This window comes from Crocodylus porosus, unplaced genomic scaffold, assembly GCF_001723895.1.
Source record: "Crocodylus porosus isolate Cpor-Errol unplaced genomic scaffold, CroPor_comp1, whole genome shotgun sequence".
Lineage (NCBI taxonomy): Eukaryota > Metazoa > Chordata > Crocodylia > Crocodylidae > Crocodylus > Crocodylus porosus.
Genome location: NW_017728940.1, coordinates 3087843 through 3113294, shown reverse-complemented (window position 1 = coordinate 3113294; position 25452 = coordinate 3087843). Strand labels below are relative to the sequence as shown.

The 25452-nt window shown below is 63.4% G+C and overlaps 2 protein-coding genes across 3 annotated transcripts; both read left to right on the top strand.

The window, feature by feature from the left end:
- The first annotated feature begins 90 nt into the window (after positions 1 to 90).
- ZNF593 (zinc finger protein 593) lies at positions 91 to 2019 on the top strand. The gene is made up of 3 exons (XM_019548010.1): positions 91 to 329; positions 614 to 676; positions 1465 to 2019. The coding sequence occupies exons 1-3, from the start codon at positions 133 to 135 to the stop codon at positions 1592 to 1594; spliced, it is 390 nt and encodes a 129-aa protein (XP_019403555.1). The 5' UTR covers positions 91 to 132; the 3' UTR covers positions 1595 to 2019.
- A 7609-nt stretch (positions 2020 to 9628) lies between these two features.
- Positions 9629 to 25055, top strand: CNKSR1 (connector enhancer of kinase suppressor of Ras 1). Of its 2 annotated transcripts, none has more exons than XM_019548009.1 (21): positions 9629 to 9725; positions 11108 to 11265; positions 12121 to 12323; positions 12649 to 12733; positions 14308 to 14349; positions 14443 to 14562; positions 14663 to 14722; positions 15182 to 15250; positions 16848 to 16958; positions 17224 to 17309; positions 18170 to 18288; positions 18906 to 19069; positions 19561 to 19591; positions 20089 to 20261; positions 20728 to 20801; positions 21885 to 21956; positions 22312 to 22385; positions 22668 to 22732; positions 22928 to 23063; positions 23426 to 23634; positions 24019 to 25055. In XM_019548009.1, the coding sequence occupies exons 1-21, from the start codon at positions 9674 to 9676 to the stop codon at positions 24229 to 24231; spliced, it is 2316 nt and encodes a 771-aa protein (XP_019403554.1). In that variant the 5' UTR covers positions 9629 to 9673; the 3' UTR covers positions 24232 to 25055. The 2 variants fall into 2 exon arrangements, with proteins under 2 accessions (XP_019403554.1, XP_019403553.1); XM_019548008.1 differs by having other exon boundaries at positions 18170 to 18297.
- The last annotated feature ends 397 nt before the right edge of the window (positions 25056 to 25452 follow it).

The window sequence follows — 25452 nt, the reverse complement described above, 5'->3', positions numbered from 1 at the left end:
CACCCGGGGTCCTCCCCGCATGCGCACTGAGCCTACCCCGCCATGCCGGAAGCGGTCGCTTTTTGATGAGGTCAGAGCAAGCGGCCGGAAGTGGAAGTGGCCTCCTCTCCCCGTGTCTCGGGCCGCGCCGCCATGGCCCCGCGCAGCTCGCGGCGGACGGGTTCGCACCGCGCGCACTCTCTGGCACGGCAGTGGAAGACCAAGCGGCGGCGCAAGGACCTGGACCAGATCCACGCAGACCTGCGGCCCGAGCAGGCGACGCGGCTGCTGCACCAGGAGCCCGACCCGGACCTGCCCGGCAGCGCCCGCTTCTACTGCCTGCACTGCGCGTGCGTCCCCGCGCGTGACGTAACCCCCGAGCCCGCGCGCGGCGTCACCCTGGTCGTGGGGAGCCCAGCCTCTCCACCCCCACATCTGCCGCCTGGGTCGTGCTGCCTCGGGGGCGCTACGCGGTCAGCGCCTGGGCTGGGGGAGCCCTTGGTGTCACTCCCGGCCCGGCCCGGCCCTCGGGGAGCGCCCGCGTGGCCCAGGCGAGGCGTCCCACAGCCGGTCGCCCGTTCTTTGCCCCGAGCTGATTCTGCTCTGTTCTGAGCCGCTGCCTTCTCTCCCGCAGGCGCTACTTTGTGGACCTGAGCAGCTTGACGGAGCATTGCAGATCCAAAGTTCACAAGAGAAGGTGATGCCGGTGGGGCAGGGGGCACTGGTCCTCACCAGTCATTGCTAAAGGGGTGTGTGGGCGCAGGTGTGTAAATGTCCGCCGGGTAGCTCCATCTTGCTCGGGATTCTCTGGAGCAGGCAATTCCTATGTCATAGGAGACGCTGTTCCTCCTCCCCTGTGTAACATAAGTAGTGTAGTTAACTTCTTGTCTGGATCAGCTTTCTGTGCTAAACCCTGGATTTCATGCCCACTTCAGCCTTTTAAGCTTTAAGGAAGTGCAGTGCCCATCTGCCCGCTAGCGGGTGGCCGAGGTGCCTCTTGAGAGGCAGCAGGGACCATTTCCCTTTTGCTCATCCCTCCAGTGGAGGTGGTTTCTGTGGGTGCTGCTGTGGTAGGAATGCGAATGAGAACAGCTTTCACGGAGGCCTCGCAGTGACCTGCGTTGTGGCTTTCTACCAGCTCGGGCGCTTTGTATTTCCGTCTCAGCTTCGTCATCTTTTTACTGGATTCCCCATCCAAAACATCTACTGATAAAAGTCAGTCTGTTTGCTGTGACCCTTGTGTGTGTTTTAGTATATTACTTGTGTATGTTTTATAAGGAGTTTTTGTACTCCTCTCTTAGGCCATCCTGGGTACTGTGCAGCTCTGTGCCAGCGCTGAGACTTTGTCCAGATGCAGCTGGCAGCAAGGACTGCTTGCTAGCTGCTTGCTAGCTTGCCTGGGTTCTTGGTTTCCAGAGCAGGTTCTTGATCAGAACCTTGCCACTGGATTTCAAGAGTTTGTTTTGGTTTTCTTTTTCCTTCTAGGCTGAAGGAGCTACGTGAGGAGCCGTATACCCAGGAAGAAGCAGAGAGGGCAGCTGGGATGGGATCCTACATCCCTCCGAAGAAGATCGAAGTGCAGACTCAGCCACTTGAGATGGAAGTATCCAGCTGAGTTCAGTGGACATAATGGAATGGAAGCTGCTCTCTGACGCGTTGGGTGGTGCCCTTGATGAGATGCTGTCACAAAGTGGGGCTTTGTCCTGAGTTAGGCAAGTGCTTCTAAAAACCAAGTCTTACCCCGACTCCCATAGCAGTCAGCTTGAGTGTTCCCCCTAAGAAATTAATGAGGCGAGAGCTGGCTGCGGGAGTCCTTTGACCAGACATTTGGGCATTGTGTTCCTCTTGGCAGGGCTGCATGTACAGGGCAGCCTGAGGTCTGGGAAAAGGGGCAGTTGCTTCTTGCTGTGATATAGACCTGATCGTTATGTATCTGGTGTTTTCAAAGCAGTGGGGGCAGAATGGCTCTTGGCTCAGAGTTTGAGCTCTGTAATCGCCCGTCCAATTATTCAAATAAACTGGTTGGTGACTCCTAACTGAGCAGCAGAATGTTCTTTGTTGGCTTTGTCCTGGCTTATATATCAGGGACCTGGTTTAGGGAAGGAGACCAACCCCATTGCTAGCAAAAGCAGCTTTCCCCCCGGCGGCTGCTTCTCCAGATGGGGCCTCCTCTCTCTGTCTCAGGCTCTTACTCTGAAGAGGATGGCTTTGAATTGTCCACAAGCAGCTTTAAGAAGTTGCGATTGCAGGGCCCTTGAAGCAAAGAAAGGAAGGAGAGTAGCTTTGGGCTTGGTCACTTTAAATTCCCCCAAGATCTGTTCTTAGTCCGATCTGTTGTATTTGATACCCTGAGCCACTTCCTTGTGTCCTTGTCACACTACTATCTCATTCTTTCCTGTGCTGGGAATATGCCATATCGGGCTTCTGGCATCTGTGGCACTATATAAATCCACAGCACATCCGTTGAATGCAAACGGACATAGCAGGGCTAGAAAAGTTGCAGAGAAGGGTAATGAAAGTGATCAGGGCTGTGGAGCAGCTTCCATAAGAGAACATGAACAATCCAAGACTCTTCAGCTTGGAAGAGAGACAGCTGAGGGGCTATGGCAGAAAACAGTCAAATGGTGTCGGGGAAAAGGGACTAGGGAAACTTTCAGTCACTGGGTCTCAGCTCTTTTTTGGCTGCAGATTTAAAACAAACATGAAGTGGCGTTTGGTTTTGTTTGGGTATTTTTGTATGTACTCTTGCAGGGTGTTATGGAGGTCTGTAGTATAACTGGGTTCAAAAGGGGTTTAGACACATTTCTGGAGGCTGGCTCATGGGGGCTGTTAAATGCAACAGTCAGGAATGTAACCTCAGATGTAGGACGTGCCTAAACCCATGGCTGCTGGGAACATGGAGGGGGGATGTTTCCCTCTTCCTCTAAAACAGTTGGGGCCGACCTTTGTGGCAGGCATGTTGCACATTAAGTCTCACATCCTATCCAAGTTCCACTCTGATCCCCTTCCTCTGCCCGATTTGCTGCTTAGTTTTCTGCTCCCTGCTCTACATGCCACTACACTGCTTGTCCCTTCCTCAGTCTGCTGTGTGCTGTGCACACAAGCTGTCCCTGCCACTCGTGCCACCTCAAGCATGTGCTCTTTCCCACATCAGAGATGGGAGACTGGCCTTTGGCCTGCTCCAGCATGGCAGCTGTTGTGAAGTAGTCACCTGAGAGCCCAGTCCCCATCCCTGCTTGTAGCAGCCTCCCTGCTTCTGCCATGTTCGATGCCATACAAATTGCCTGTGAGACTGACACGGGCAGAGCAGGGAGGGAGCCAGCCCCTTCTGGTCTTGGAGACTCTTCCAGGAGGATCCATTGCCTCAGAGAAGGGTGACCAGGGATCTTGCTTGTTCTTGCAGAGATGAGGCAGTTGCAGGTCTGAAAGGTATTGACCAGCCACCTCTTCCACCAGAGAGGAAGAAGGGAGTGCGTCAGATCCTGAGTGCTGCAATGTGGCTTGGTGCTGCCCTCTGGGGTCATACAGTGGAAACGCTGCCTGTTTATCCGATAGTTACAGCAGCCGGACGCTTCCGAGGGATTCCCCAGCCCTGGTAGGGCGGATGCCTGTGCTGCATGGTGGGAGAAGGGAAAACGGCTGCCCCTGTCTGCCCTGCAGACTCCTGCAGAGCCAGTTACAATGCAGCCGTTGTAGCGGGTCTAGAGGGCTGAGCTCAGTGTCTGTTAAAAGGCTCTTATTTTCCTTCCTGAGCCACCTTAACACAGCAGAGATCGTGGGGCCTGCTGGCTGGATGAAGGTGGGACGGTGAAAAGATGAGAAGACAAGTGAGTCACTGAAAAGCATGGGGTTTATTTTACTTAAGTCAAACCCACACCCTGCCCCTCTTTCCGTGAAGGATTGCAATCTAAGGGTGCCTCATTAATGTCTGTTAGCAGTTCATTTCCACACTGGTGGTGCTTGGCTGTGTTTCTGACTTCTGGAGAGGCTCCTCTTCACACCCCATGCGGACTGCAGTAGGGATACACACTGCTCCCACCCTGAATGCATCCTGGTCCCATTACTGCCTCGCGTTGGCTATCGTAGGCCCACCCTGCCTTGCGAATCCCCCATTCTAATCTGTGCTGTAATGTGGGTCCCAGCTGTCCTGCCCATGCACCCCGTTATATAACAGCAAGCAGCTGTGACCTCGTTTCAACTGGCTGTGCTATCCCACGATGCACTGCTGCTGGCCGAGCCGCGCAAGGGTGGGGCAACCTGGTGAATGTGCTCGGCCGACCGTGCGTAACCTCGTCTGCCTGTCAAGGTGGCTCGTTCCACCCATCGCTCCCCATCTCGCTGGTGAGGGGCGGGACGCGAGCATGCGACTGTGCAGCGAGGTGGAAAGCGCTGTTTGGTGGCTACATGGGGCACCAGGAGGTGCCTAACCCTTGGCCTAGGGCAGGAGGTGGCTTCTCCCTTCCGCCTTGTCTGCTGATCCCACTGCATCTGATCCTGTCCTGTCTGGGGGCATGCATCTTGCCCGGGTGTGACCCAGGAGTGGGGTCCCCATGGGGCTGGGATGGTGCTGCTGTGGGGAACCAGAATCTCCACCCTCTGCTTATGGGCCCACTTCTAAAGCAGCTTCTTTGTCCATGATGGGGTGGGAGACTGGCGCTGGGTGCTCAGGAGAGCGGGGAGGCCATTAGGATTCAAATCCAGTGGTCCAGGGGAAGAAGGGGTAAAACCAGTGTGTTGCACCCTGGTCGAGGGCCAGCGAGGAGGCGGAGGAGAAACACCAGCAAAGGCCAGGATGGTGGGGCCTGTGCCTAGGAGCACCTTTCAGGCCAGGGAGTGCCTCTGCAAGGTCCAGGAGGCAGCGCTGTGGCCAGCCTGCCCCTGCACTTTCCAGCCATGAGGCACCAGGAGTGGAGCGTGATGCTGTCCTGCTGAGGGAGTCCAAGTCCCAGCTTCCCCCTCCCAGCCCTGTTGTAACCTTCCTTGCTCTGGGAAGCTCCTTCCCTGCATCACTGCTTTGGTGGGGGCTTGACTGGTTTGGCCAGCTGCCGGATGCTGTAGTAGGACAGGCTTAGCCCCACGATGGCCAGGAGCAGGGCCGTGTGGTTCACCAGGCGGTCTTTGGGCTCACACTCCAGCACCCCAGACAGCTGCAGCTGTGACGGGAGAACACACGGCTTGCTCAGACCCGTCCGACAGGCGGTGGAAACCAGCTGGCACCTGTGCCCCATCCACCCTCTGGCAGTGGACGTGACCAAGCCCAAGTCCCCTTGATCCACGCGATGAAGGAATGGTTCCAGTTCTGGCTGCAGTGGGGCCACGGGACCACGGGCAAAGAGGCCTCCCTGGAGCCAAGAGACCTCAGGGTGAGCTGGGGTGAGGGATGCCCTAGCAGTGGGGTGGGTAGCCCTGGGGTTGAGATCATGGGGTGAGGGGAGGCGCAAGTATTACCTGGAGCAGGCGGAAGTACGCCGGGGTTAAGAGTCGGAGCCGCATGATCATAGCTCGGAGTACGTGGGCTGGGCCTCGGCTCCTGCTGGCTTCCTGGCAGCAACAGGGAGACAGCCAGCACTGAAAGACCAGGTGGGCTGGGCTGGTGCATGGGGGCAGAGCACGGTCTGGGCCCACTGACAGCACCCAGATGTCGGCCGGCAGCAGCTACGTCCCCCAGGCCCCAACTCCCCCTGCCCCCGGCTCAAACGTCAGGTCCACAGGTGCTCGTGGGACCCAGTCGTGGCATGAGCTGTCGCTCACCAGCCCTGCATGCTTGGGTGCCCCCGCCAGCCCCAGCACCGTCCCTTGCACCCCAGGCCATGGCTAATGGCTGTTTCTAAGCTGGGCATGTGGGGAGCCCAATCCCCCACCCCATCTCCATTCCCTGCTGCTTGTGGCCAGGAGGCTGCAATTTCCTCCCCACCCCAGGGAAACGGGCTGGAACGGATATATCGCTCACCTGTACCGGACCCCGCTTCCTGCGTGCCAGGCGGCAGGACTGCCGGGACGCCCAGGCAGCTGTGCTGGGAGCTGTTAAATATCCGCCTCCCCTCTGCACGCACGCACGCACACACGCCACCCCCATGCCGATCCTGACTGCGGCCAGCCCCGGGAGCAGCTGTCACAGGAGATCAGCACTCGCTGCTCCATCAAGCGCATGGGAGACGCAGTGGGGAGCATCTGCAGGGCAAGGGGCGTTGTAGCGGGTGGGGCTCTGGGTATGTTGGCCTGGGGTCACTTCCAGTCTCTTCTGCAGAAGGGCCGGGGCTCAGGGGAGGGCGCTGGGCATGCGCGAGTGGTTGGGTTAAAGCAGGGGTTCTGCCGACTCCGGGTTCCCCCCAGAAAACACCAACTCTTGGCTCTTGCTCATTTGTTGACTACAGACAAATTAGCAGCAAGTCTTCCATTGCAAAGAGCTCGGCAAGCCCGGGGTAGGGAAGGACGTTTTAAATGCTACGGGCTCCCATGTGAAATCTCCGGGTTTATCACATGAATTGTGTCTGCACACCCGACCGTGCTGAAGTCAGCCCCGCTTGAAAGGGTCTCAAGGCACCCCAGGGTGCTGCAACCTGCCCTGCCTGAGAGTCGCTGGGTTAAAGGATAGGGATCTGGAGAAACCGGGGGGGGGGGGGGGCTCGCCTGCTGCATTGTGGGAAAGGTGCCCTCCTGGGAGGATGCTGTGGCTCAGGCACTGGCTGAGCCTCCAGAAGGCTGGGTCTGTTGTGGGATGTGGAGCAAATGACGTGGCTGCCTTGGGCCTCCACTTTCCCATCTGCAAAATGGGGACAATGGCCCTTGTCATCCTTGGGGACAGTGGCTAGAGCGTAAGGCAGGCAGGGATGCTCCAGCCATACCAGGTACAAGTGGCAGGTGTGGCACAGCCTTCAGCCCCATGGCTGGGGGGCAGGTGGGGGCAGTCCTGCAGCTGGAGCCTGTCACGGCTGGCGCTGGCCCCCAGGGGGTGCTGCGTCCACACATCTTGCTGCCAGGGCCTGCCAAGCACTTGGGGGGGGGGGCAGATTTGCATCCCCGACCTGCCTGGGAGGTGAGGCAGAGAAGGGGAAACTGAGGCACACGGTGATGCTCCAGCCAAATTCACATCATCAGGGCAGGCCCAGGCCCAGCTGTTCCCCCCATGTCCCACCCAGGCCGAGGAGGGGTTCAGCGTGTGTCCTGCTGCAGAGGGTCTCTGTGCTAACCCGGGGTTGTGAGCATGCTTATCCTGGGTTAAAGTCACAGGCTGCTTGGGCCTTAACCCGGTTTAGCTGCATGAGCTCAGTGCTGGCTCCGCTGGGCGTCAACACGAGCTGGTGCCGTGGGTCTCCTGTTCTCCCTGCTGCACTCGCTCGCCCAAGCTGGCAGCCCCCAGGGACTCCGCACGAGGGGAGACCACTCCTTCCCAGTGGCAGGGACCCGCTCCAGGCGCCAGAGTGCACGCCGCAGCCCCGGATCCAGCCCAACCCTGCAGCCAGGGGATCCCGAGGGACTGCGCGAGTCTGAGCGATTTCGGGTCGGCATCTCCGGCTCCGAGCCATGCAGCCCCTTGGCAAGGCTGGCAGCCACGTGCTGCAAGGCAGCTTCCCCCCGGGATGCAGTGGAGGCACCGTGGACTGTGCCCCCTGCTCCCGGGGCCCGTGCGGGGGAAGCAAAGGGCTGGAGCCAGGAGCACGTCCAGCATCTGGCACGGAAATGAATCCTCTGGGCGCGCTGGGGCTTTTATCTCAGCCCGGGCCCTGAAGGCAGACTTGCCGGGCTGGGGAGAGGCTGGCTGGGAACCACAGCACGCAAGTGTGCGTGTGCGTGTGTGGAGAGAGATTGGCTGTGTTTTGGGAGCATGTGTGTAATAGTGAGGGAGACTCTGGTTGTGTTTTGGTGCTCTGTGTGTGTGTGACAGTGAGAGACTGGGACTGTATTTTGATACTCTGTGCGCAAGCGGGAGAGACAGTTTGTGACTCTGTATTGATTGTGTGCGTGCATGCACACGTGTGTGTGCTCTGGTGCAGGACACGTTGATGGGGCTCCACCGCGTTTCAGAGCCTGAGAGCACCCACAGACCGTTCTCCAGGAGAAATCAGAAGTGCTTGCAGCCGGGTCTTGTGATGGTGCAAGAAGCCATGACCAGGCGGGCCGGGGGTGTCAGTCAGAGCGGGGCACAAAGCATTCACAGCCCTGGGGGTCGGCCGTGGACCCATCTTCCAGAGCTAGAGCAGACCCTCGGCAGAAAACTCTTTGAGCAAGGCTTCCTGCCCACAAGCCAAACACCTCCCTCCAGTACCCTCACGTGCCTCAGTTTTCCCATCTCTAAAATGGGGATAAGGATCCTGCCCTCCTTCAGGCAGCTTTTCACCAATGCAGAGGGCTGTGGAAGAGCTGGGCGGCCTGTCATTGATCTCGCGTGGGAGATACTTGAATCATATGGTGGCCGGCAAGAGGATGATGCCCCGGCAACGCGCAGCACCCGAAACACTGACTAACACCCAGGAAGTCCTGGAGGATGACAACAACGTCTCGGCCCGCTGTGCTGCAGCAGGGCCGGGGCTGCGCACGCCAAGACGGGAGGTGCGGATGGGCTGCAGGAATGCAGGCGTTCCCGAATGCCCGGCCCCCGCTTTTCACGCCAGGGCAAACCGTTCCCAGCGCGAAGTCGGCCCGGACCTGTTTGCTGCCACGGGGTGAGTCAGGCCACCGTGTCTGGCTGCTGTCATGGCAGCGCTTATTAATAGTGCTGTGTACTTCTGCCACACCTTCGCCCCGCCCCGCCGTGCAGAGGTGTCACCCCCGCCCCGCCAGGCCGCTGGTCCTGGGAGAGGAGTCCCCCCGACCCTCTCGCTTCCGGCCTCTGCATCTCTGAGCATTCGTAGCCCCCACCTTCCCCCGCCAGTGCCGGGGCGGATCCGGGGGGTGCACTTGCACCCCCTTGGTTCCTGCCCCACCCAGGGTTTCCAAGCAGGCGCCTGGGAGAGGCAGCGGTGTGTCTAGCCAGGCCAGGCGGAGGCCGTTGTTTGGTTTTGTGGCTTGTCGTCATCTCCGCGATGCCCAGGTGTCACCGACCCCGCCTGCTCCGTGTTTTGGGGGTGGGCACCAGGCCGTGCCAGGGTCCTGGCCAGGGGCTCTTGCCTGTCTGCTCGGGGTCGGGCCGAGCTCTATCATTCCCCCCCGTGGTCAGATGGGCACGGACTGGGGCGGTTGCCCCCGTAGCTGGGGGGCACGGCCTCTAACAGGATGTCACAGGGTGCACTGGCAGACGCAGGAAGTTGGCTGCCGCGGTTCCCCTCCTTCGCTGCGGCACCGTCGGTGCGAGGTCTGTGCTGGATCGGGGCGACCGTCCTCTTGTGCAGTTTGGAAGATGACGGTTTGTCCAGGACAGACTGCCGGGGGGGCTGGACTAGAGCTGACCTCTGGATCTCCCTTCCAGCCCGTTCCCACGTGCTCCGGCCACCTGTGGCCGCCCATTTTACAGGTGGGAACACTGAGGCCGAGTGGGGAGGGGGCTCAGGACCCCCGCCTGCAGCTGGTTTCAGCCCCCGGCCCGGGCAGGAGGGAGGCGGCTGTCCCGAGCGCAGCCCCTCCCCGCGGAGGGCCCCAATCCCGGTCCAGGGCGGGCTTCCTGGCTGAGTGGCAGGCGGCTGCGCCAACCCCGCCCCCTGGCAGGTACCTGCGGGCTCAGGTGCGCGGGGCCGGGACGGGCGGGGCTCTTCCGGCCATGGAGCCGGTGGGCGCCTGGAGCCCGGCGCGGGTGGCACGGTGGCTGCGGGGTGAGTGCGGCCCTGGGCCCGGTGGGGGGCTTCGGGGCAGGAGCGGGGGGCGCGGGCTGGCGCCTGCCCCCGCCGTGGTGGTGGGGCCGGGGGCACGGCGCGGCCAGGTGTGCTGGCGGTGCAGGAGCCCGGGGGCTCGGTGACCCCGCTCTGTCGGTGCCCTGGCACCGCCCGGGCTTCGCTCGCCCCCCGCCACCGCCGCCCCGGTGCTGAGGACCTGGGCCTGCTTTTGTCCCGCGAGAAAGGGGCGCGTGGACCCCCCGCTTTTGTCCCGTGAGACAGAAAGAAAGGTTTCGCTGACCGGCCGGGGGCTTTGGGCTAAACGGCTGACAGCGGGGATTTCCCAGGCTCCTGGGCTCCCCCCGCACCCGCCAGGGAGTGTTACGCTTCCTTCAGAGGCACTGGGTGTTGGCGGCAGCCCGGGCTGGGGACTTTGACTGCGCTGGGCCAGGGCGTCTCTTGGGACCGAAGCTGGAGGGTCTTGCCCCTCTGCTGCACTGGGGGCGGGAAGGAGTTTCCCCCCCGGTCAGTCTGGGGGGGGGTTTGCTTCCTCTGCTTCTCCCCGGGACCTGCTGAGCGCCCGCTGACATTGTCCCGTCGCACAGGGCGCTGTGCCTGGCTTCGCCTGTGGCAAGCTGGGGCGTGATGCCAGGAGCTGTCGGGGCCGACGCTGTCTGGTGCAGAGCTCAGCTGCTAGGCTGTACCGGATGGTTCGGACGGGGCTAATCCTGCCTCGGGCCCGGGGGTTGGACTAGGGGAGCTGCGGGCCCCTTTCAGCCTGAGGTCTCTAGGACCCGATGAAAAACCAGCAGGCCTTCGTCGGAAGGAGTTCGACACCCTCGGCAGGGCTGTGGGGTAGGGGAGAAAAGACTAGCGTGATGGGTGGCACGTCACGACCGCTCAAAAGCAGAAAGGGTCGTTAACACGGGTGGGATGCAGAGTAGAGACGGGATCGGGGAGAGGACGTGTGCACCCCCTGCCCATAACCTGGGTCAGGCTCGGGGCCCCAGCGGGGGCTGCTCCGTGGCTCTGTGCAGGGCCCAAAGCCAGCTGCCGTGGGGCAGGCTGTGCCCTCTGGATGCTGCAGGACTGAGAGCCGTCCTCGTGGAGGCTGGTGTGCTCGGAGGGCTGGTAGGGGTCGGGGAACGGGCTACCGCAGCGTCCCGCTCCTGCCTGCAGCGTCTCCGGCCCCAGCTCCCCCGCCTTCTGGCACAAGGCCCAGGGGAGAGGCCAGTCGGTCACCCCAAGAGCTGAGGGGGTTGGGGTGAAGGCGCTGGTGCTGGATGGCCCTGGGCACACGCCGCGGCGGGGCGGGGCGGGGCTGATGCCCAGGGCATGGGTAGCGATGGGCACTGGGGGCCTCACCGCCTTTCCTGCCTCAGGTCTGGACGAGAGGCTGCAGCGGTATCCCTGGGAGGCATGGACCCTGACCGGGCAGGACTTGCTGTGCCTGTCCCACCGCAGCCTGGAGAGCCTGGGCGTGCGGTGCATGGGCCACCAGGAGCTGCTGCTGGAGGCCGTGGAGCAGCTCTGTGCGCTGGTGAGTGCACGGCGGGAGCTGGAGCCAGGCCCCTTCCCCGAGCCTCTGCACAGAGCAGCGGGAGCCCCGCGGCACCTGCCCTGTGTGCTTGCCCCTGGGGCTCGGGGGTGGACGGCACAGGGGCTGGGTGCAGCCCAGGTGATGGGTGCGCCAGTGCTCCTGCCAAAGCTGGAGGGTCCTGGCTGCTGGGTCGCGTCCCTCTGCGCGGGGTCAGATGGCCACCACGTCTGGGGTCCAGAAGGAATTTCCCCCAGTCAGACTAGTTTGGACGGGGGAGAGGGGGTGCTTTGCCTCTGCCTGGGGTCTCTCAAGCATGTATTAATACCTTTGGAGCAGCAGGACGTCGGGCATTGCAGGCCCCTGCTGTGCCCGTGGCAGGGTCGGGTGCGATGCCTGGCGCTGTCAGGGCTGACGGTGGTTTTATGGAGAGGCTAGATGGTGGGCCTATTTGACGTCCTCGGTTTTCGGGGTGGTGACTGCCAGTCGCTGTGGGCCGCCTGTGGACGGTGGCTGGTGGTGGACGTGGAGGGGTGCGGGGGACGGATCCGATGTTGAAAAACTCCCGAAGGAGTGGGTCCCGCTGCTAGATGGCGGGTTTGTCTGGGATGGTTTGGAGAGGGAAGCTCCCGCTTCAGGCAGGGGTTGACTGGATGTCCTCTCCGGAGCGACCTTCCAGCCCGCATCTGTGAAATGGGAAGGACTCCCCTGGGGGCAGCAGGGGCTGGGCTGGACGGTGGCTGCCCCGAGAGTTGCCCTGCGTGGCGCGGTCTCTGCAGCTCCCAGCCCAGGCAGGGCCGGCTCCGACCTTCCCCCTGAGACCCTCGGGGCTGTCCCTCTTTTCCGCCCCCGCTCCAGTACTACGAGCTGGAGACCACCAACCTGCGAACACTGACCATGAAGCTGCGGCGGGTGGCTCGGACCATCCAGGCCCTCGTCCTGAGCAGCCAGAGGGTGACCGCCTATGCGGGGGACGCGGCCGAGCCCCCCGCTCTGGACCTCCTGGCCAGCGTGGTGGAGCTGGTCGGTGCAGCTAAGGGGCTCTTCTCGTGGCTCAACAGGTACCAGCCAGCTGCCCCAGCTGCGGGGGGAGGCCTGGGCCAGGCGAGGGGGGTCTGTGCGCTGAGAGCAGCTGGGGGCCAAGCTGTGGGCGTCCCTGTGAGGAGAAGGAAGGGTGGGCTGTGCCCCATCTCCCCCCGACCTCGCCGGTGTGGTCTCGCCGTGCCCGCCGGGTCTGGGCACCGTGCCTGCGGGGATTCCTCGGCTCCATGCCCGAACGCACGGGCCAGGGCAGGCCCGGTGCCCCCGGCCAGGCCCCGGCTGTGCGCGCGGCGCTGCGGGATCCCTGCGTGCTTCAGCGGGTCCTGCTCTCTCCTCCCCTCGCAGGTACCTCTTCACCCACCTGCACGACTATTCCTCCAGCCGGGACATCATCCCCCTGTGCGCGGAGCTGGCCGAGGCCGTGCGGAAGGTGAGGGCGCGGGGCCGACGGGGTACCCGAGCGGGCCGGAGCTCCCCAGCCCTCCCCCAGAGCAGCCCAGGGGGAATCTGGAAACCCCCGTGATGGCTCTGGGTCACAGTCCCGGGAAGCATCCACGAGCTTGCCCTGGAGCGGAGCCCGGTGTCCCGACCCCTCGGCCTTGCAGCAAGGCGGTGGTGCTGGCCAGGAGCCCAGGGGACTGGGGGACAGCCAGGAGGAAGGGGCTGGGGACGGGGCTGTGGTCACCCGGGGAAGGGAAGGGACTGGAGAACGGCCGAGGAAGGAAGCCGGAAGCGGGAGATAAACAGCCTGAAAGAGGGGCGGGCGGGGGGAGAAGCCGTGGTTCTTTATATAACCTTGTGAATCATGCTCTGGGATCGGGCCTGGGGCTGGGGCAGCTCGGCTTTCAGCGAGGCTCTGCCCGGGGACCGCAGGGCGCGCCCCGCCGAGCGACGGGGGCTCCGGTGCCGCGGGGCGTCCGGGGGGCAGGAGGCTTCGTGGAGGTCCGGGACGCCCAGGAGGGGAGGGAGCGAGGAGGCGCGGGGGTCCGCCGGGACTCTGGGGAGGCCTCTGCGGCTTGGCGAAGGGGGTGAGGGAGCAGGTCTGAGCCCACCGGTCACCTGTGGCGTGCAGCCACGTCCCGGGCAGGCAGTGGAAGGGAGGCCGTTCCCCAGGCTGCCCCGGCCGGCTTTTCTCCAGGGGCTGAGTCGGGAGGGCTGGGGGACGATTCCTTCCCCGTCCGGGATCCAGCCCTTGGGGCCACCTTGGGTGGGAGCAGGACTTGCCTGGCACCTTGTACCCGGGCAGACCCGCCTGCCCAGGGGAAAGCCTTCATCCCGGGCCAGAGGTGGATGCGGGGAGCTGCGGAGGGTCCTCCACGCCTCCTCGGGGGCTTTCCCCTCTTGCCTGAGTCCCTCATCTCCTAGGGAAGGTCAGGGGCTTGCCATTTAGCCCCAGGCCTGATCTGGAGCCCCGGGGAGTCAGGCCCGTGCTGGGGGCAGTTTCTCTGACAGCTCCTCGGCTGCCGGCAGGATCAGGCGCGGGCGGCCCTGCTGCCTCCGGGGGTGGGGGTTAGGCGCCAGCGGGCACGTGGGTGAGCGGCAGAGATTAGACAGCCTGTGGCTGTCTGGCGTCGCCTCTGCCCTCGGGGTGGGGGGCGTGGGATCACCCCATCCTCCCTCCTCGCACGCTGGCTCCCGGGGAGCGGGGGTAGCCGGGCACCTGCAGGCGTGCGTGCGGGAGGGTGACTGGGGTCCCCAGGGCTTGCTGCAATGCCGGTCCCTGTCCTGGAGCCTGATCAGGCCGGGGGGTGAGTCCGGCTCTAGGTGCAGTGAAATCTTCGTTCCCGCGAGCGTTTGGAGCCTGCCAGGGCGCTGGGCGTGCTTTACACATGGCAGGTCCCAGCTCTTGCCCCCGCGGTGGCGCGGCCGGGGCTTGGGAAGAATTCCCGGTCCGGGAATGACCGGGGAAGCTGGCCCAGGCGGAGATGGCTCCACGCTGCCAGGCTCTGGGCCGAGGCTCGGGCAGGAAGGACGCAGCTGGCCTAATTGCTCCTGTCCTTCCAGGACCGCAGAGTGTCCGAGAGAGGGAACCAGGTCCTGCTGATCGTAAGTACAGCCCCAGGCGCGGGGCCGAGCAGATCTGGGCAGGGGCGAGGGCTGACCCTGCAGAAGCCGGGCTGACCCTGTCCCGCGCTCCAGTGCAGGCACGTCGTGGGCATCTGCGAGAGCATCCTGAGCTGCAGCCCCACGTCTCTCCTGGACCGGACGGCCGTGCTGGAGAGCGTGGTGCTGGACCCGGCGCCGCCCGACGACAGCCTGGTGAGTCGGCTCCTCCGTCTCTCCCCCCGGGCCGGGGATGGGGGGCCGCCTCGGCACCGGGTCCGGCGGCCCTGAACCCCGTGCGTCTCCATCTCCGCAGGGCATCGAGATCAAGTCCACCAGCTCCGGCCTTCACTTCATCTCGGGGACCGGCAGCGAGGTGAGCGCGCGCGCGCAGAGACGCGGGGGTGGAGGCCGCGTCGGACCCGGCTGGCTGGTCCCCCCACCCCGGGAGCGAGGGCGTAACGCACGGCTAGAGTCGGCCCCCCACACCCTCCCACCTCGCGTGGTCCCAGCTGCGACCTGGCAGGCCCGGTCCCTTGGGCTTATTAGCGCCCGAGCCGGGAGAGCCCAGCCCGACTGCGACCCTGCTGCAGCCGCGGCCGAGGCGAGCTGCATGTGCCCCCCTGGCCCCCGGCTCCAGCCGGCCCCGTCCTTCATTCCTCTCCTGCCTGCGGCCAGCTGCATTGCCCAAAAGGTCAGGCCAGTGGGTTAATAGTTAATCCCTTTTCCCCTCGAGCTTACGCCAGCGAGAAATCTCCTTAGGCCCGATTAGGCTGCAGTGCAAGTGGCTCTGGATCCCCCGGGCTCTTGAGTCTTGCCCTCGTCTCTCTTCTAGTCTCCGGCGGAGGACGGCAGGCAGATCCTGCCGGGGGATGAGCTAGTGCAAGTGGACGACCAGGTGGTGGTAAGTGCACGCGCCCCCCGGGCCTGGGCGGGCGAGCCTGCGGGGGCTGCGATCGGGGCAGGCGCCTGGTGAGCCTGCATCTGGTTCCAAGCAGCCAGGAGTCGGCCCAGGGTGTGGGCGAGTCGAGTGGGTCCACGGCGGGGCCGGGGTCTGTCCGTAGACGGGGGCCACCTCCCTGGTTGGGCTTGTTCTGCGCGAGGCAACCCCGAGCAGGAGACGGGGTCGGGCTGCTTCTTGCCTCTGCGCCAGGCCCCGTGAGATCGGGGTCACCGAGCCCTGCAAGAGCCCGGGGGGAAGGTGCCAAGGGCTGTGACTTCCTCCTTACCCGAGGCCCGGGGGGTCCCGTGGGGCAAGAGCCTGGGTCGGCTCTGCTGCCGGGCTCGGCGTTGCTGGGAGATCTCCGGCTCCTGCAGCGGCTGGGGCTGGCGCTCTTCCTGGGTCCGTCTCCCTGGCCCCCGCTTCCTCGGGTGGGGAAACGAACGTCACAAGGTTGCTCCAGAGCCTCTGCGCTCCCCCCGTCCCCGGCGCGGGCGCGGGGCTCTTGGCAGCATCCTTTATCAGGGCAGCTGTGTAGCTGGGAGGGAGATGAGACGAGCGCTGGGGCACACGGCGCCCTTTCTCAGGCCCGGGAGAGGAGCAGACGGGGCCTGAGCAGAATACCAGGGAGGCCGGTTACTGTTTAACTTCTGTGTAAACGGGAGCTGTCCTTTGAAGGAGGGGAAGACGGCCCCGGGACAGACGCCGCGATGCACATTTTTGGTGCTGGCCTGGCGGCGCGGCTGCAGCTCCGTCCCCTTCCTCTCCTGGCACGAGACACGGGCTGCAGCCGGGAGGGGAGCCCGACTTTTATTACTTTGCAGCTCGTCCCTTGGAAAATGAATATCAGGGACTCGGCTGAGCTCTCCACCTGCTTTGCAAACAGCAGATAAGAGCTCCCTAAACTACCCGGGGCTGGCAGGAGTGGCCTCCCTAGCACAGGGCTCCCTGCGCAGGGGCGATGCTGCTCCCTGGGGAGAGGAGTTGCTCTCCAGCGGGGCGCCAGGTTAAAACCATGTTGACCCGGGATGCTGCCTTGCGGGAGCTGCGGTTTGGATGCCTCTGGCTTCCCCTTCTCCTGGCAGCCTATATGTCCCGGGGTGCACCGTGGTCGTGGGAGACGTAGTGTGGCCAGGCGCCCAGCCCAGGAGAGGAGAACGGGGCGCGGGTCAGCACTGTGATGGCCTTGCGACGGGGTCGTATGCGGGACACCCCCTGTCTGGTCCCCCCGTGAGGGAGAAGGGGCCACGTCCCGTGGGTCTGTTGGCTCCGGATTCCCCCGCACGGCGTGGATCTGTGCCAGGACCCCCATCAGTTGGGTGACTTGGGCGTGCAGGATGAGCATTGACTCGTGGTCCAGAGTCACCCGGGTCCTGGGGTGCTCTCGCTCCAGAGCCAGCTGGCCCACCTGGGGATCCAAAGGTGACTCCAGATGCCCCTGCGAGGGGCTGGCCCGGAGCGGGAGGACTGGGACCTCCTGCTACAAGCAGCCGGCCGAGAAACTGGTGGGGGAGCGGACCCTGTGCAGGCGACTGGCCCTGACCCGCTAACTCCCGCGCAGGTGGGCTGGACCCGGAGGAATCTGGCTAAGAAACTCCTCGAAAAGCCGAGCCAGGTGACTTTGGTGCTGAAGAGGATCCCCCTAAGCTTCCTGGGGTCTCCTCCATCCCAGGTGAGTGGGGCCAGGAGCCCCCACATCCACAGCCGGAGGGCCCAGGCTTCAGCCACTGGGTCACGCCAGCAGCAACTGGCCCGGCCCAGCGCAGCCCAACCGGGCGCTGTGACGCTGTGAAGCACCCGGGGGTTTGCGGCTGGCTTGATGCTCAGATGCCGCCGGGTCAATGCTCCAAAAGCCCTAGCGAGGCACCGGCGCCGCGGGGGCGGGGGGTCGTGGCAGTGCAGCGCATGGCGGGGAGCTCACCGCCGGCTCTTCGCAGGCCCTGGAAAGCTTCCCCGACGCGGCAGACTCTTCGGGCTCCAAAAGCAATGACCCCCCCAGCACCTCGGTCTGCCTGCCCTGCAGGTAAGAGCCTAGAAGTGGTGTCTGAAAGGGCGTCGTGCTGCTGGCTCACGGGCATCGAACGTGCGAGGACGAGTTTGTGTCTGTCAGCGGGTTCTGCCGTCTTTGCGTCTTCTCCTGCCCCGGGAAGCTACAGAGCTTGGAGCCTAACAGGTGCTAGAGGCGTGTTTTGCTGGTGCCTCCCCTGGCCCCACGCGGCCGATGGGCGGCTGGCCCTCCTTGCGCTGCTTGCCAGAGCGCCCCAGGCAGTAACTAGGAATAACGGGTGCAAACTACTAGAGGGTAGATTTAGGTCAGACATTAGGAAGAATTTTTTTCCAGTGAGGGTGGCCGGAGTCTGGAACGGGCTTCCACGAGAGGTGGTGCTACCACCTAGCTTGGAGGTCTTCAAGAGGAGGCTTGATGGTCACCTGGCTGGGGCCATCTGACCTTGGTCCTCGGGCAGGGGGTCGGATGCGATGCTGCTTCCGACGCTGTAATCTATGGAAACCCTTATTGTGGCAGTGCCCCCGGGTCCTGGGCTCGCTGGCAAGGAGCAGCCCCACACGTTCCCCAGGTTCCTGCCACGTGGCCTGGCTTTTGTGGACCTTCCTGTTTCCTTGGCACTGTTCCCTTTGCGACCCGGGGAAGCTCCGTGCATGGGAGGCTTCTGCAGAACCTGCTGTGGTCTGCGGGGCAGAGCGAGGAGTTCCTGCAGAGTCGCTTAGCGTCCCGGCAAGCAAGTGCCTGAGCGCGGTGGCTGGCTCCCCCTCACGCCCCTGCAGCCAGGGCTGGCGGGGCGGCGCGATCCTGGTTAATAGCAAACGCACCGAGGGGCAGCTGTGCCCGGTGAGTGCTGTTCAAAGGCTCCTTCTCTCCTCAAGCGTGACGGCCAGCCAGGAGCCGGGGCCAGACTCTGCGTCGGGAACCACTGCTGACGGCGAGGAGGGGCTGGCCCTGCACCACCCGGAAGAGGACGCAGGGGACCTTGTCGGGCACCCCGGTGAGGAAGGTAGGAACACGGTGCCGCTCCGGGCTGGATCAGAGGCTTCCCCTGTTGGGGTGCTCTGCACGCGGCAATGAGGCAACTGCTGGGCAAAGCCCGTGGCTGACTCGGCTCTTCCCTGCCGGGCCTGTGCTGTGCCGCTGACGTAGGTAGCGACGGGGCCGCTGGGAGCTGCGGGGCACAGTCTGCACCCAGGATGGGGATGCTGCTTCTGTCTGACTCACTGTGGGGCACTTGGCAAGGCCCCCCGAGCTCCAGGCTCCATTTCACGCCTGTCGTGCGAAGCTGGAGCTGGCCCAGGGGCTCCGGGAAGACCCTGTGCTGTGTGGGGCAGGTGGGCATGCCCCACGGGTGTGGGGGCAGGCTTCCCCCCCCGGGGTGGGGTCCTAAAGGGAAAGGAGGGTGGGGACATGTGCTCAGATTGGAGCAATTCAGCGTGGCTGATGTTCTCCATCTCTGGCACTCCTGCCTGGAGCCGTGGGGTCAATGGCACTTGCTTTATAGTGCAGGCTCTGGTGCCACGCCAGCTTCCCTGAGCAGACAACCTGGCCCATTGCCCCAGCGCGATGTCCCAGGAGCTGCCTGGCTCTGCCTTGATGGCTTGGTCTTTGCAGGAGCATCTGTGGCAGAGAGCACAGCTGTGGGGACAGACCTGGAGGGTGCCCTCTCCCCAGCCAGACCCAGCACTTTGGCCCTGGACCTGGGGCCCCCGGGATCCCCAGGGAACAGGAGCGGAGGCAGGAGTCCGGGCCTCGAACCCTCCGACCAGCCAAGCCAGGTGAGAGCGGGCAGGCTCTTGGCTTCTTTGGAGAGAAAAGGCTGCCGGCGTGCAGGGGGACCCTGTCCTCGGGTCTGCCGAGGGGCTGAGATGCTGGGCCCAAGCTGCCAGGGGCCCTGGGATGAGCCCAGGAGCAGCGTGTGGACAGGTGGAGAAGTGGAGCCTCTGGTCCCAGCTCCGAGAGACCAAGCAGCTCCACTCAGAAGTACGAGCCTAGCCATGCGGTGGCTGGTGTCTGTGGGGGAGATGCAGGGAAACGGGGGCTGCGTGGGAGGCATCGAACCGGTGGACCTCACCGCTGCAGGGTGACTGAAGCAGGCTGGAACAGGAGTCCCGTCCCGTCCCGTCCCTTTGGGGTGGGTTTTCCAAATACTTTTGAGCAAGAGACCAGTGCTGGGGGAGCCCTGCTGCCCCCCTGCGTCACAGATACCGTGAAAGTGCTGTTCACGGCCAGGGTGCATCTAACCACGGGTCCCCTTTGTCCCCTGCAGGGCAGCCCGGAGGGTCGCCGCAAGCAGAAAGGTGAGTGGCGCCGTCCTTCCCTTGGGGGCTGGAAGGGAGAGGCCTTCCCAGGCCCCAGCGTGACCAGGAGACTGGGCTTCTCCCCGCTTCCGGCCACGCTGAGCTGTGTCCTGGGGCCTGAGCCCCTCTTGGGGCCTGCCTGGGTCTGGGCTACGTGGCCAGGAGCAGGGAAAGGAGGGCAAGGGCTGGGATTCCCCAGTGCCCTGTCCATGGCTGGAAGACCCCGCACGGCGTACCGCAGCTCGTTCCCCATCTGGGACAGTCTGGGAGTGGGTCTTGAAATAGGGGCCATGTCCCCACTGGGACTAGGCTGAGGACTAGCAAACTTATTACCTTTTCTTGTTGCACGTGACCGGAGCATTGATGCCAGGGTGGTCGCGCAAGCCCTATCGCATCCCCCCCGCCCCTCCCCAAACATAGCCACTGAGCCAAGGGACGGGGGCACAGCCGACCAGGTAGCCCCAGCCTACACGCTCCCCTCTCCCTCCCATGCGCAGGAGTGGCGACCAGGCTGAGCCGCCGGCGGGTCTCGTGCCGGGACCTGGGCCGGGTGGACTGTGATGGCTGGCTCCTGAAGAAGAAGGACCACGCGGGCTTCATGGCCCAGAAGTGGAAGCGGTGCTGGTTCGTGCTCAAGGGCCATTCACTCTACTGGTACAACCACCCCCAGGTGAGTCAGGCCTGGTGCTGCAGCCGGGGTTGGGGAGGGAGGCAGGGGCATGCAGAGATGCGTTACAGCTCCCTGTGCCCCGACCTCATGGGATGCACGGACCCGCAGGCAGCTTGGGAGGCACCTGTGTTCCTGGCTGCAGTCCTCCCACCTGGCAGTCCCACTTGGGCCATAGACACAAGTGACTTGGTGGCACGTGCTCAGAGGTGACGCATCAAGAGCAGGGTGCAAATATAACAGGCATGTTGCAGCAGCCTTGGCAGGCAATTCTTGCCTCCTATGTCCTGTTCCTTTGGCTCCACCACCCCCATCTTGAGGACGCTGTGACAGTCCCTGAACACTTGAGTCTTTGGCCTGTGGCCGTGGAGCTCCACGCAGCGTCCCACGGCTCAACAGATCTTGCTTCTTCCCACAAACGGCAGCGGGCAAAGCCGTGCCTGATGCGTCTGTTGTATCCTCCCCGCAGGACGAGAAAGCTGCGGGCCTGATCAATGTGGCCACTTACAACTTGGAAAGCACGAGGGAGCTGAAAAAAAAATAGTGAGTTGGGGAGATGGGGGACAAGAGGCCTGGCTTGCCGGGGCAAACCTCCACCTGGCAAGGAGCGTGGGTGGCACCTCAGTCCCTGGCACTGGTGACTGTGGGGTGGGCCATGGCTGCAGTTTGTGCCAAGCCACTCCTGGATGTACTCCAGGCCCAGTTTCCCCAGCAGAAGCTAAGCATGGGTGGATCCAGGGTGTTGAAAAGGGAGGTGCACCCTCCCCATATACCGCAGCACATATTTTCCTTCAGATAGAAAGAAACTAGAAGCTTTACTAGTGTACCAGGGCCCCTGGGCTCCATTATTTAGTTTAAGATCGGACCAAAAACAAGTATAACTTTATTGGAACAAGGGTAAAAACAGCCGGCGGGTCTGTGAAATAGGAGCTCTGTGACCAGGATCATCTCACAGAAGAAAGGGCAGCTCAATTCGTGGAATATCAGTACTATTACGAAGCAGAGGGGGTCCTTAACACCTGTGGGATGGAGAGTTTAGAAGGAATTGGGTAGATGATGATGAGCCCTCACTGCCGCCTGAATGAAGTGCTGCGGCCCCTGCCAGGCAGCTGGTTTTAGACTGTGGGTGCAGCAGGAGTCAAAGCAGGCTCCTACCCCGGAGGTGTTTAAGAGGCGGTTAGATGAACACCTTGCTGGGGTCATTTGACCCCAGTACTCTTTCCTGCCATGGCAGGGGGTCGGACTAGATGATCTGCTCAGGTCCCTTCTGACCCTAGAAACTATGAAACTATGAAAGCGGGGTGTGACTGCGCCAGCGGGGATCTGCCCCTGGGGTGGAGCAGCGGGGCCAGAGCCTCAGCTGGGGGTAATCAAGGGCTCCCGTCCCAGCTGAAGGCGCTGTCTGGGCGTTTCAGGACTGCCGCGCAGCTGGGCAAGCGCTGGTCCTTGTCTCAGTTGGGTGAACATGGAGGGGGAGCTGAACTTGGAGTGCTACGAGGAGCGGGCACGGGGTGGGCACACGCTGGGCACATTGTGCTGGAGCCCAGATACGGTGGGAGGGCAGGGGGTGCTTTGGGGTGGTCCTGGCGGGACGGTGGAGGAAACGGCTGCATTTTGTGCTTCCAGTGTCTTCCAGCTGTCCCACGAGAAGTACAAGCCCTTCGTGTTTGCGGCCGAGACCCTGTCAGACCTGAGCATGTGAGTAACCAGGTGGGGCAGAGCCAGGCTGTCCCAGCCCAGACGTTGGGCGATACCCAGCAGCGATCTGCAGAGATCACAACCAGCGACCTGGACGTGACTGCGGACGGGGCTCCAGGGCAATGTCCTGCTGGCAGCCCCGCAGCGCTGCCCGGCGGCTGCAGGACAGGGGTTCGGGCACCCAGCTGGGCGGGTGGCGAGGGTAGAGGGGGGGTTGCGCACTTGCTCCCCAGTGGCCCATAGGAAGGCTGGGCAGGGGCGCGTGGGGCAGGGCTGGCTTCTCCCACCCCCCGGGGGGCTGCTGGGAGGGGGTATCTGCCGGCTGGGAGAGTAGCCGCTCCGCTCGCCGTCCTAGGTGGGTGAGTCGCCTGATAGCCGCCAAGACCAAATACAACCTGGCTCACCAGTCGCTACCGCACAGAGAGGAAGGTAGGAGCCCGGTGGGCCCTTTCCCGCTCCCCTTCCTGGCCTGGACCTCACCCCTGCCAGGCATCTGTGGCCAGACTCCCTCCAGCATCAGTGGTGGATGAGAAGCAATGAGGTCCAGTGGTTAGATCCCAGCTCGGGGTGCCACGAGGCTCTGCCCACTGCCCCCCATTGTGGACAGTGGCCGTACACTGGGGCTGGGTGAGGCTTGCCCCTTTCAACCCCAAGAGAAGGGTGACGTTCTTGGCCCCAGGCTGGCTGATCCCTCTCTGTCTCCCTCACCAGACTGCTACAGCGAGACAGAGGCTGAGGACCCCGACGACGACTCCCCCAGGCCCAGCTCTGAGCCAGTGAGTGTTGGCAGCAGGACAGTGTCACTGGCGGGGGGGCGGAGCTGGGGGGCACCCCGCTTTGTGCAGGGCTGTTGCCTTTTTCTGTTGCATGGTTTTTGGGGTGCAAGGGCTCCAACCTCCCCCGGGCTCCTTGGGATGGGAGCCTCCTTGCTGCTCCCCTCGGCGGTAATCGGGCATTGTCGTCTTCCACAGCCAAAGCGCCGGGAGCTGCCGCGCACCCTGGAGAGACCCCAGCCCCTCCCCGCAGCGCGGAGCAGCAGCAGCTCCCCCAGGCCGGCGGGGAGCCCTCTGGGCAGCCCCAGCAGCGCCGCACCCCGCTCCCCCCTGGGTAAGTCCGGCCTCCACCCATCCTGTGCTGACCATTGCTCCGGCTTGGGGTCCCCATCACCCCTTCCCGGCCAGTCTTTTCTCTTCATGCTTCAGCTGCCTGGGGTGCTGCATTAGGGCTCCTCTGTTACTGGGACCCTGTCCTCCCTGCTCTATCCTCCAAGTTCAACTTGGGCCTTCCCAGAGTCCAGCCTGGGTTTGCCAGCTGTTTGGTGTTGGACTGTCTGGCACAGCCTGGGCCGTGTCTGGCCTCGTGGAGGCTGGCATCCTCAGGATCTGTCCCCAAAGCAGGTGCCGTGTAACCCCCTGAGTCCCCCTGCGCTGCTGTGGAGCTTATCTCCTGTGTGTGTGTTGGGAGGGCAGGGGCTTCCCCCCCTGCACCCAGTGCAGATGCTGCTAATGAAGACCTGGAGTCCCTGATCGAGTGTCTGAAGCAAGGCGGCGTGTCGCTGATCGGCCGGCAGCAGTTCCTCACCCACGAGCAGTACCGCCGGTCCTTCATCAAGCGCAACGCCAACCCCCACATAAACGAGAAGGTGCACCTGGTCCGGGCTCTGCAGAGCACGCTCAAGGTCAGCGGGGTTGGGGCAGGGGCTGGCTGAAGCCATTGAAGGAGGCCCGTGGGTTATACAGGCAGCTTTGTCCTCAGTCAAATGGCACTAGGCCTTTACTGCATTGTCATTTCTATGTGGAAGGCACCCCTAAAACTGAGCAAGCCTTCTTGGCTGTTCACGACGCATTATGACTCCTTCCAGCCTTACTCAGCACGTGCGCCTCTAGTAGCAGCTTCTCCGTCGGGGGGGATCTGGTCTGTGCCAGGGGGGCTAAGAGGGCAGCAGGGACAGAGGCTGGGAAGGACGAGAGAGGTTCTTCGCCCATCCAGCCCGTGGGGTGTGGGCTGGACCATATCCAGGCACGAGCACTGAGCGGCGGGGAACGCGCTTTCCCCTCTGCAGGCGAAAGAAGCCGAGCTGCAGGTCCTGGATCAGCTCCTGGGCGACACGGAGCTGACCTTGGAGAAGTTCCAGACCTGGAAGAAAGAGCACCAGGAGGTCTACCAGGAGATCCAGGCATGGGGGGCTCACAGGCTTGGCCAGGATGAAGGCACTGCAGTCCAGCTCAGTGATGAACCCAGCCCGCAGGGAGCTGCTGCTGCACTAACCCCCTAACACAGACCCTGGGCAGATCTGGGGTGATGCCAGCCCCTTCAGGAACCGCCTGCAGACCTTGCCTCACATCCAGCGCACGAGGGAGGAAGCCGCTCTCCCTCTTGCTGGTGCTGCATTCGTTGGCCTGGAGCACGGCACGGGCTTTTTGAGTCCTCCGCCCAGGGCAGGCATCACCCTGGGGCCTGCCCCGCCAGTCTGGGGGCTCTGGGAGGGATCCCCAGGATCGCTCCCAGGCGCAGCGTTGGCTGATAGAGGATTTGCTTCTTCAAGGCCCCTGTGCAGTCACGGAAGGGACGTGGGGCGCTTGTAATTCTGGAGCTCCAGGGAAAGGAGTGCGTACGAACGTGGCGGTGGGCTTGAACGGGGCTGTGCAGCCCTTGGGCTGCAGCACGGACCCATCTTGGCTCCAGGGGCTCTCTTCCCCTCAACGCTGCAGAAGCTTTGGGTGAACCAAGCCCCGGCATGACATCCCAGGGAGAAGGTGGATGCACCCAAGGGCCCCGGCTGGGTCCTGTGGCCGAACCCCACATTTGCTGTCGCCGATGGCTGTAGACGGGTGTATTTGTGTCCCAGCCACACCACTGATTTTTGTTTATGCCCTTGGGCAAGTCCTTCAGTTGTGTTGTGCCTCATTTTCCCCAGCCGCGAGCCGGGGATGGGATGGAGCGGCTTTGCGTCCACTTGCCCTGGGTGCTCGGGGAGAACAGAGACTGCGGGGGCCACGTCCCCGTGAGCATCACCTGGCTCTGCTCAAGCCCCAGCTAGTGCCGCTCCAGCCCTGCCAATACATTGAAATAAAATCTCTGCCTGTTTTTACATTTCTCTGCAGCTTTGCTGTGTAGTTCATGGTGGACAGTGGCCTCTCTGAGCACCTAGCCACCAGGACCCAACCCCCTTCTTCTGCAGGGCGCCAGACGTACTTGGAAAATCATTTGGTCCCCTTCTCCTCCTGCCTCATCCCTTTCTGCAGCAGCCCTTCTCCACCCCTCCGGTCTCAGTCGGCTCTTCCCTGTCTCTCTAGGGCCTGGGCTCGCCCTGCAACAGTTGAGCAACCTCAGCTTGGCCTGGGGGAGCAACAGGAGGTGCCCAGAGAGGTCCTGTGGCAGGATGCTCTGGGGAACATTGCTCTCAAAATAGGCGTGTGAGGGGAAGGCAACACAGAGGGGCTCTGACTAGAGTCCCATAACCTGTGCTTATTGTCCTCCAGCTTACAGATATGGC

Coding starts and splice junctions, on each gene's coding strand:
- ZNF593 (XM_019548010.1), top strand. CDS start 133: ATGGCCCCGCGCAGCTCGCGGCGGACGGGTTCGCACCGCGCGCACTCT. Junction 330..613: donor TTCTACTGCCTGCACTGCGC/GTGCGTCCCCGC, acceptor TCTCTCCCGCAG/GCGCTACTTTGTGGACCTGA. Junction 677..1,464: donor TCCAAAGTTCACAAGAGAAG/GTGATGCCGGTG, acceptor TTTTCCTTCTAG/GCTGAAGGAGCTACGTGAGG.
- CNKSR1 (XM_019548008.1), top strand. CDS start 9,674: ATGGAGCCGGTGGGCGCCTGGAGCCCGGCGCGGGTGGCACGGTGGCTG. Junction 16,959..17,223: donor TGGGGTCTCCTCCATCCCAG/GTGAGTGGGGCC, acceptor GGCTCTTCGCAG/GCCCTGGAAAGCTTCCCCGA. Junction 18,298..18,905: donor CGGGCACCCCGGTGAGGAAG/GTAGGAACACGG, acceptor TGGTCTTTGCAG/GAGCATCTGTGGCAGAGAGC.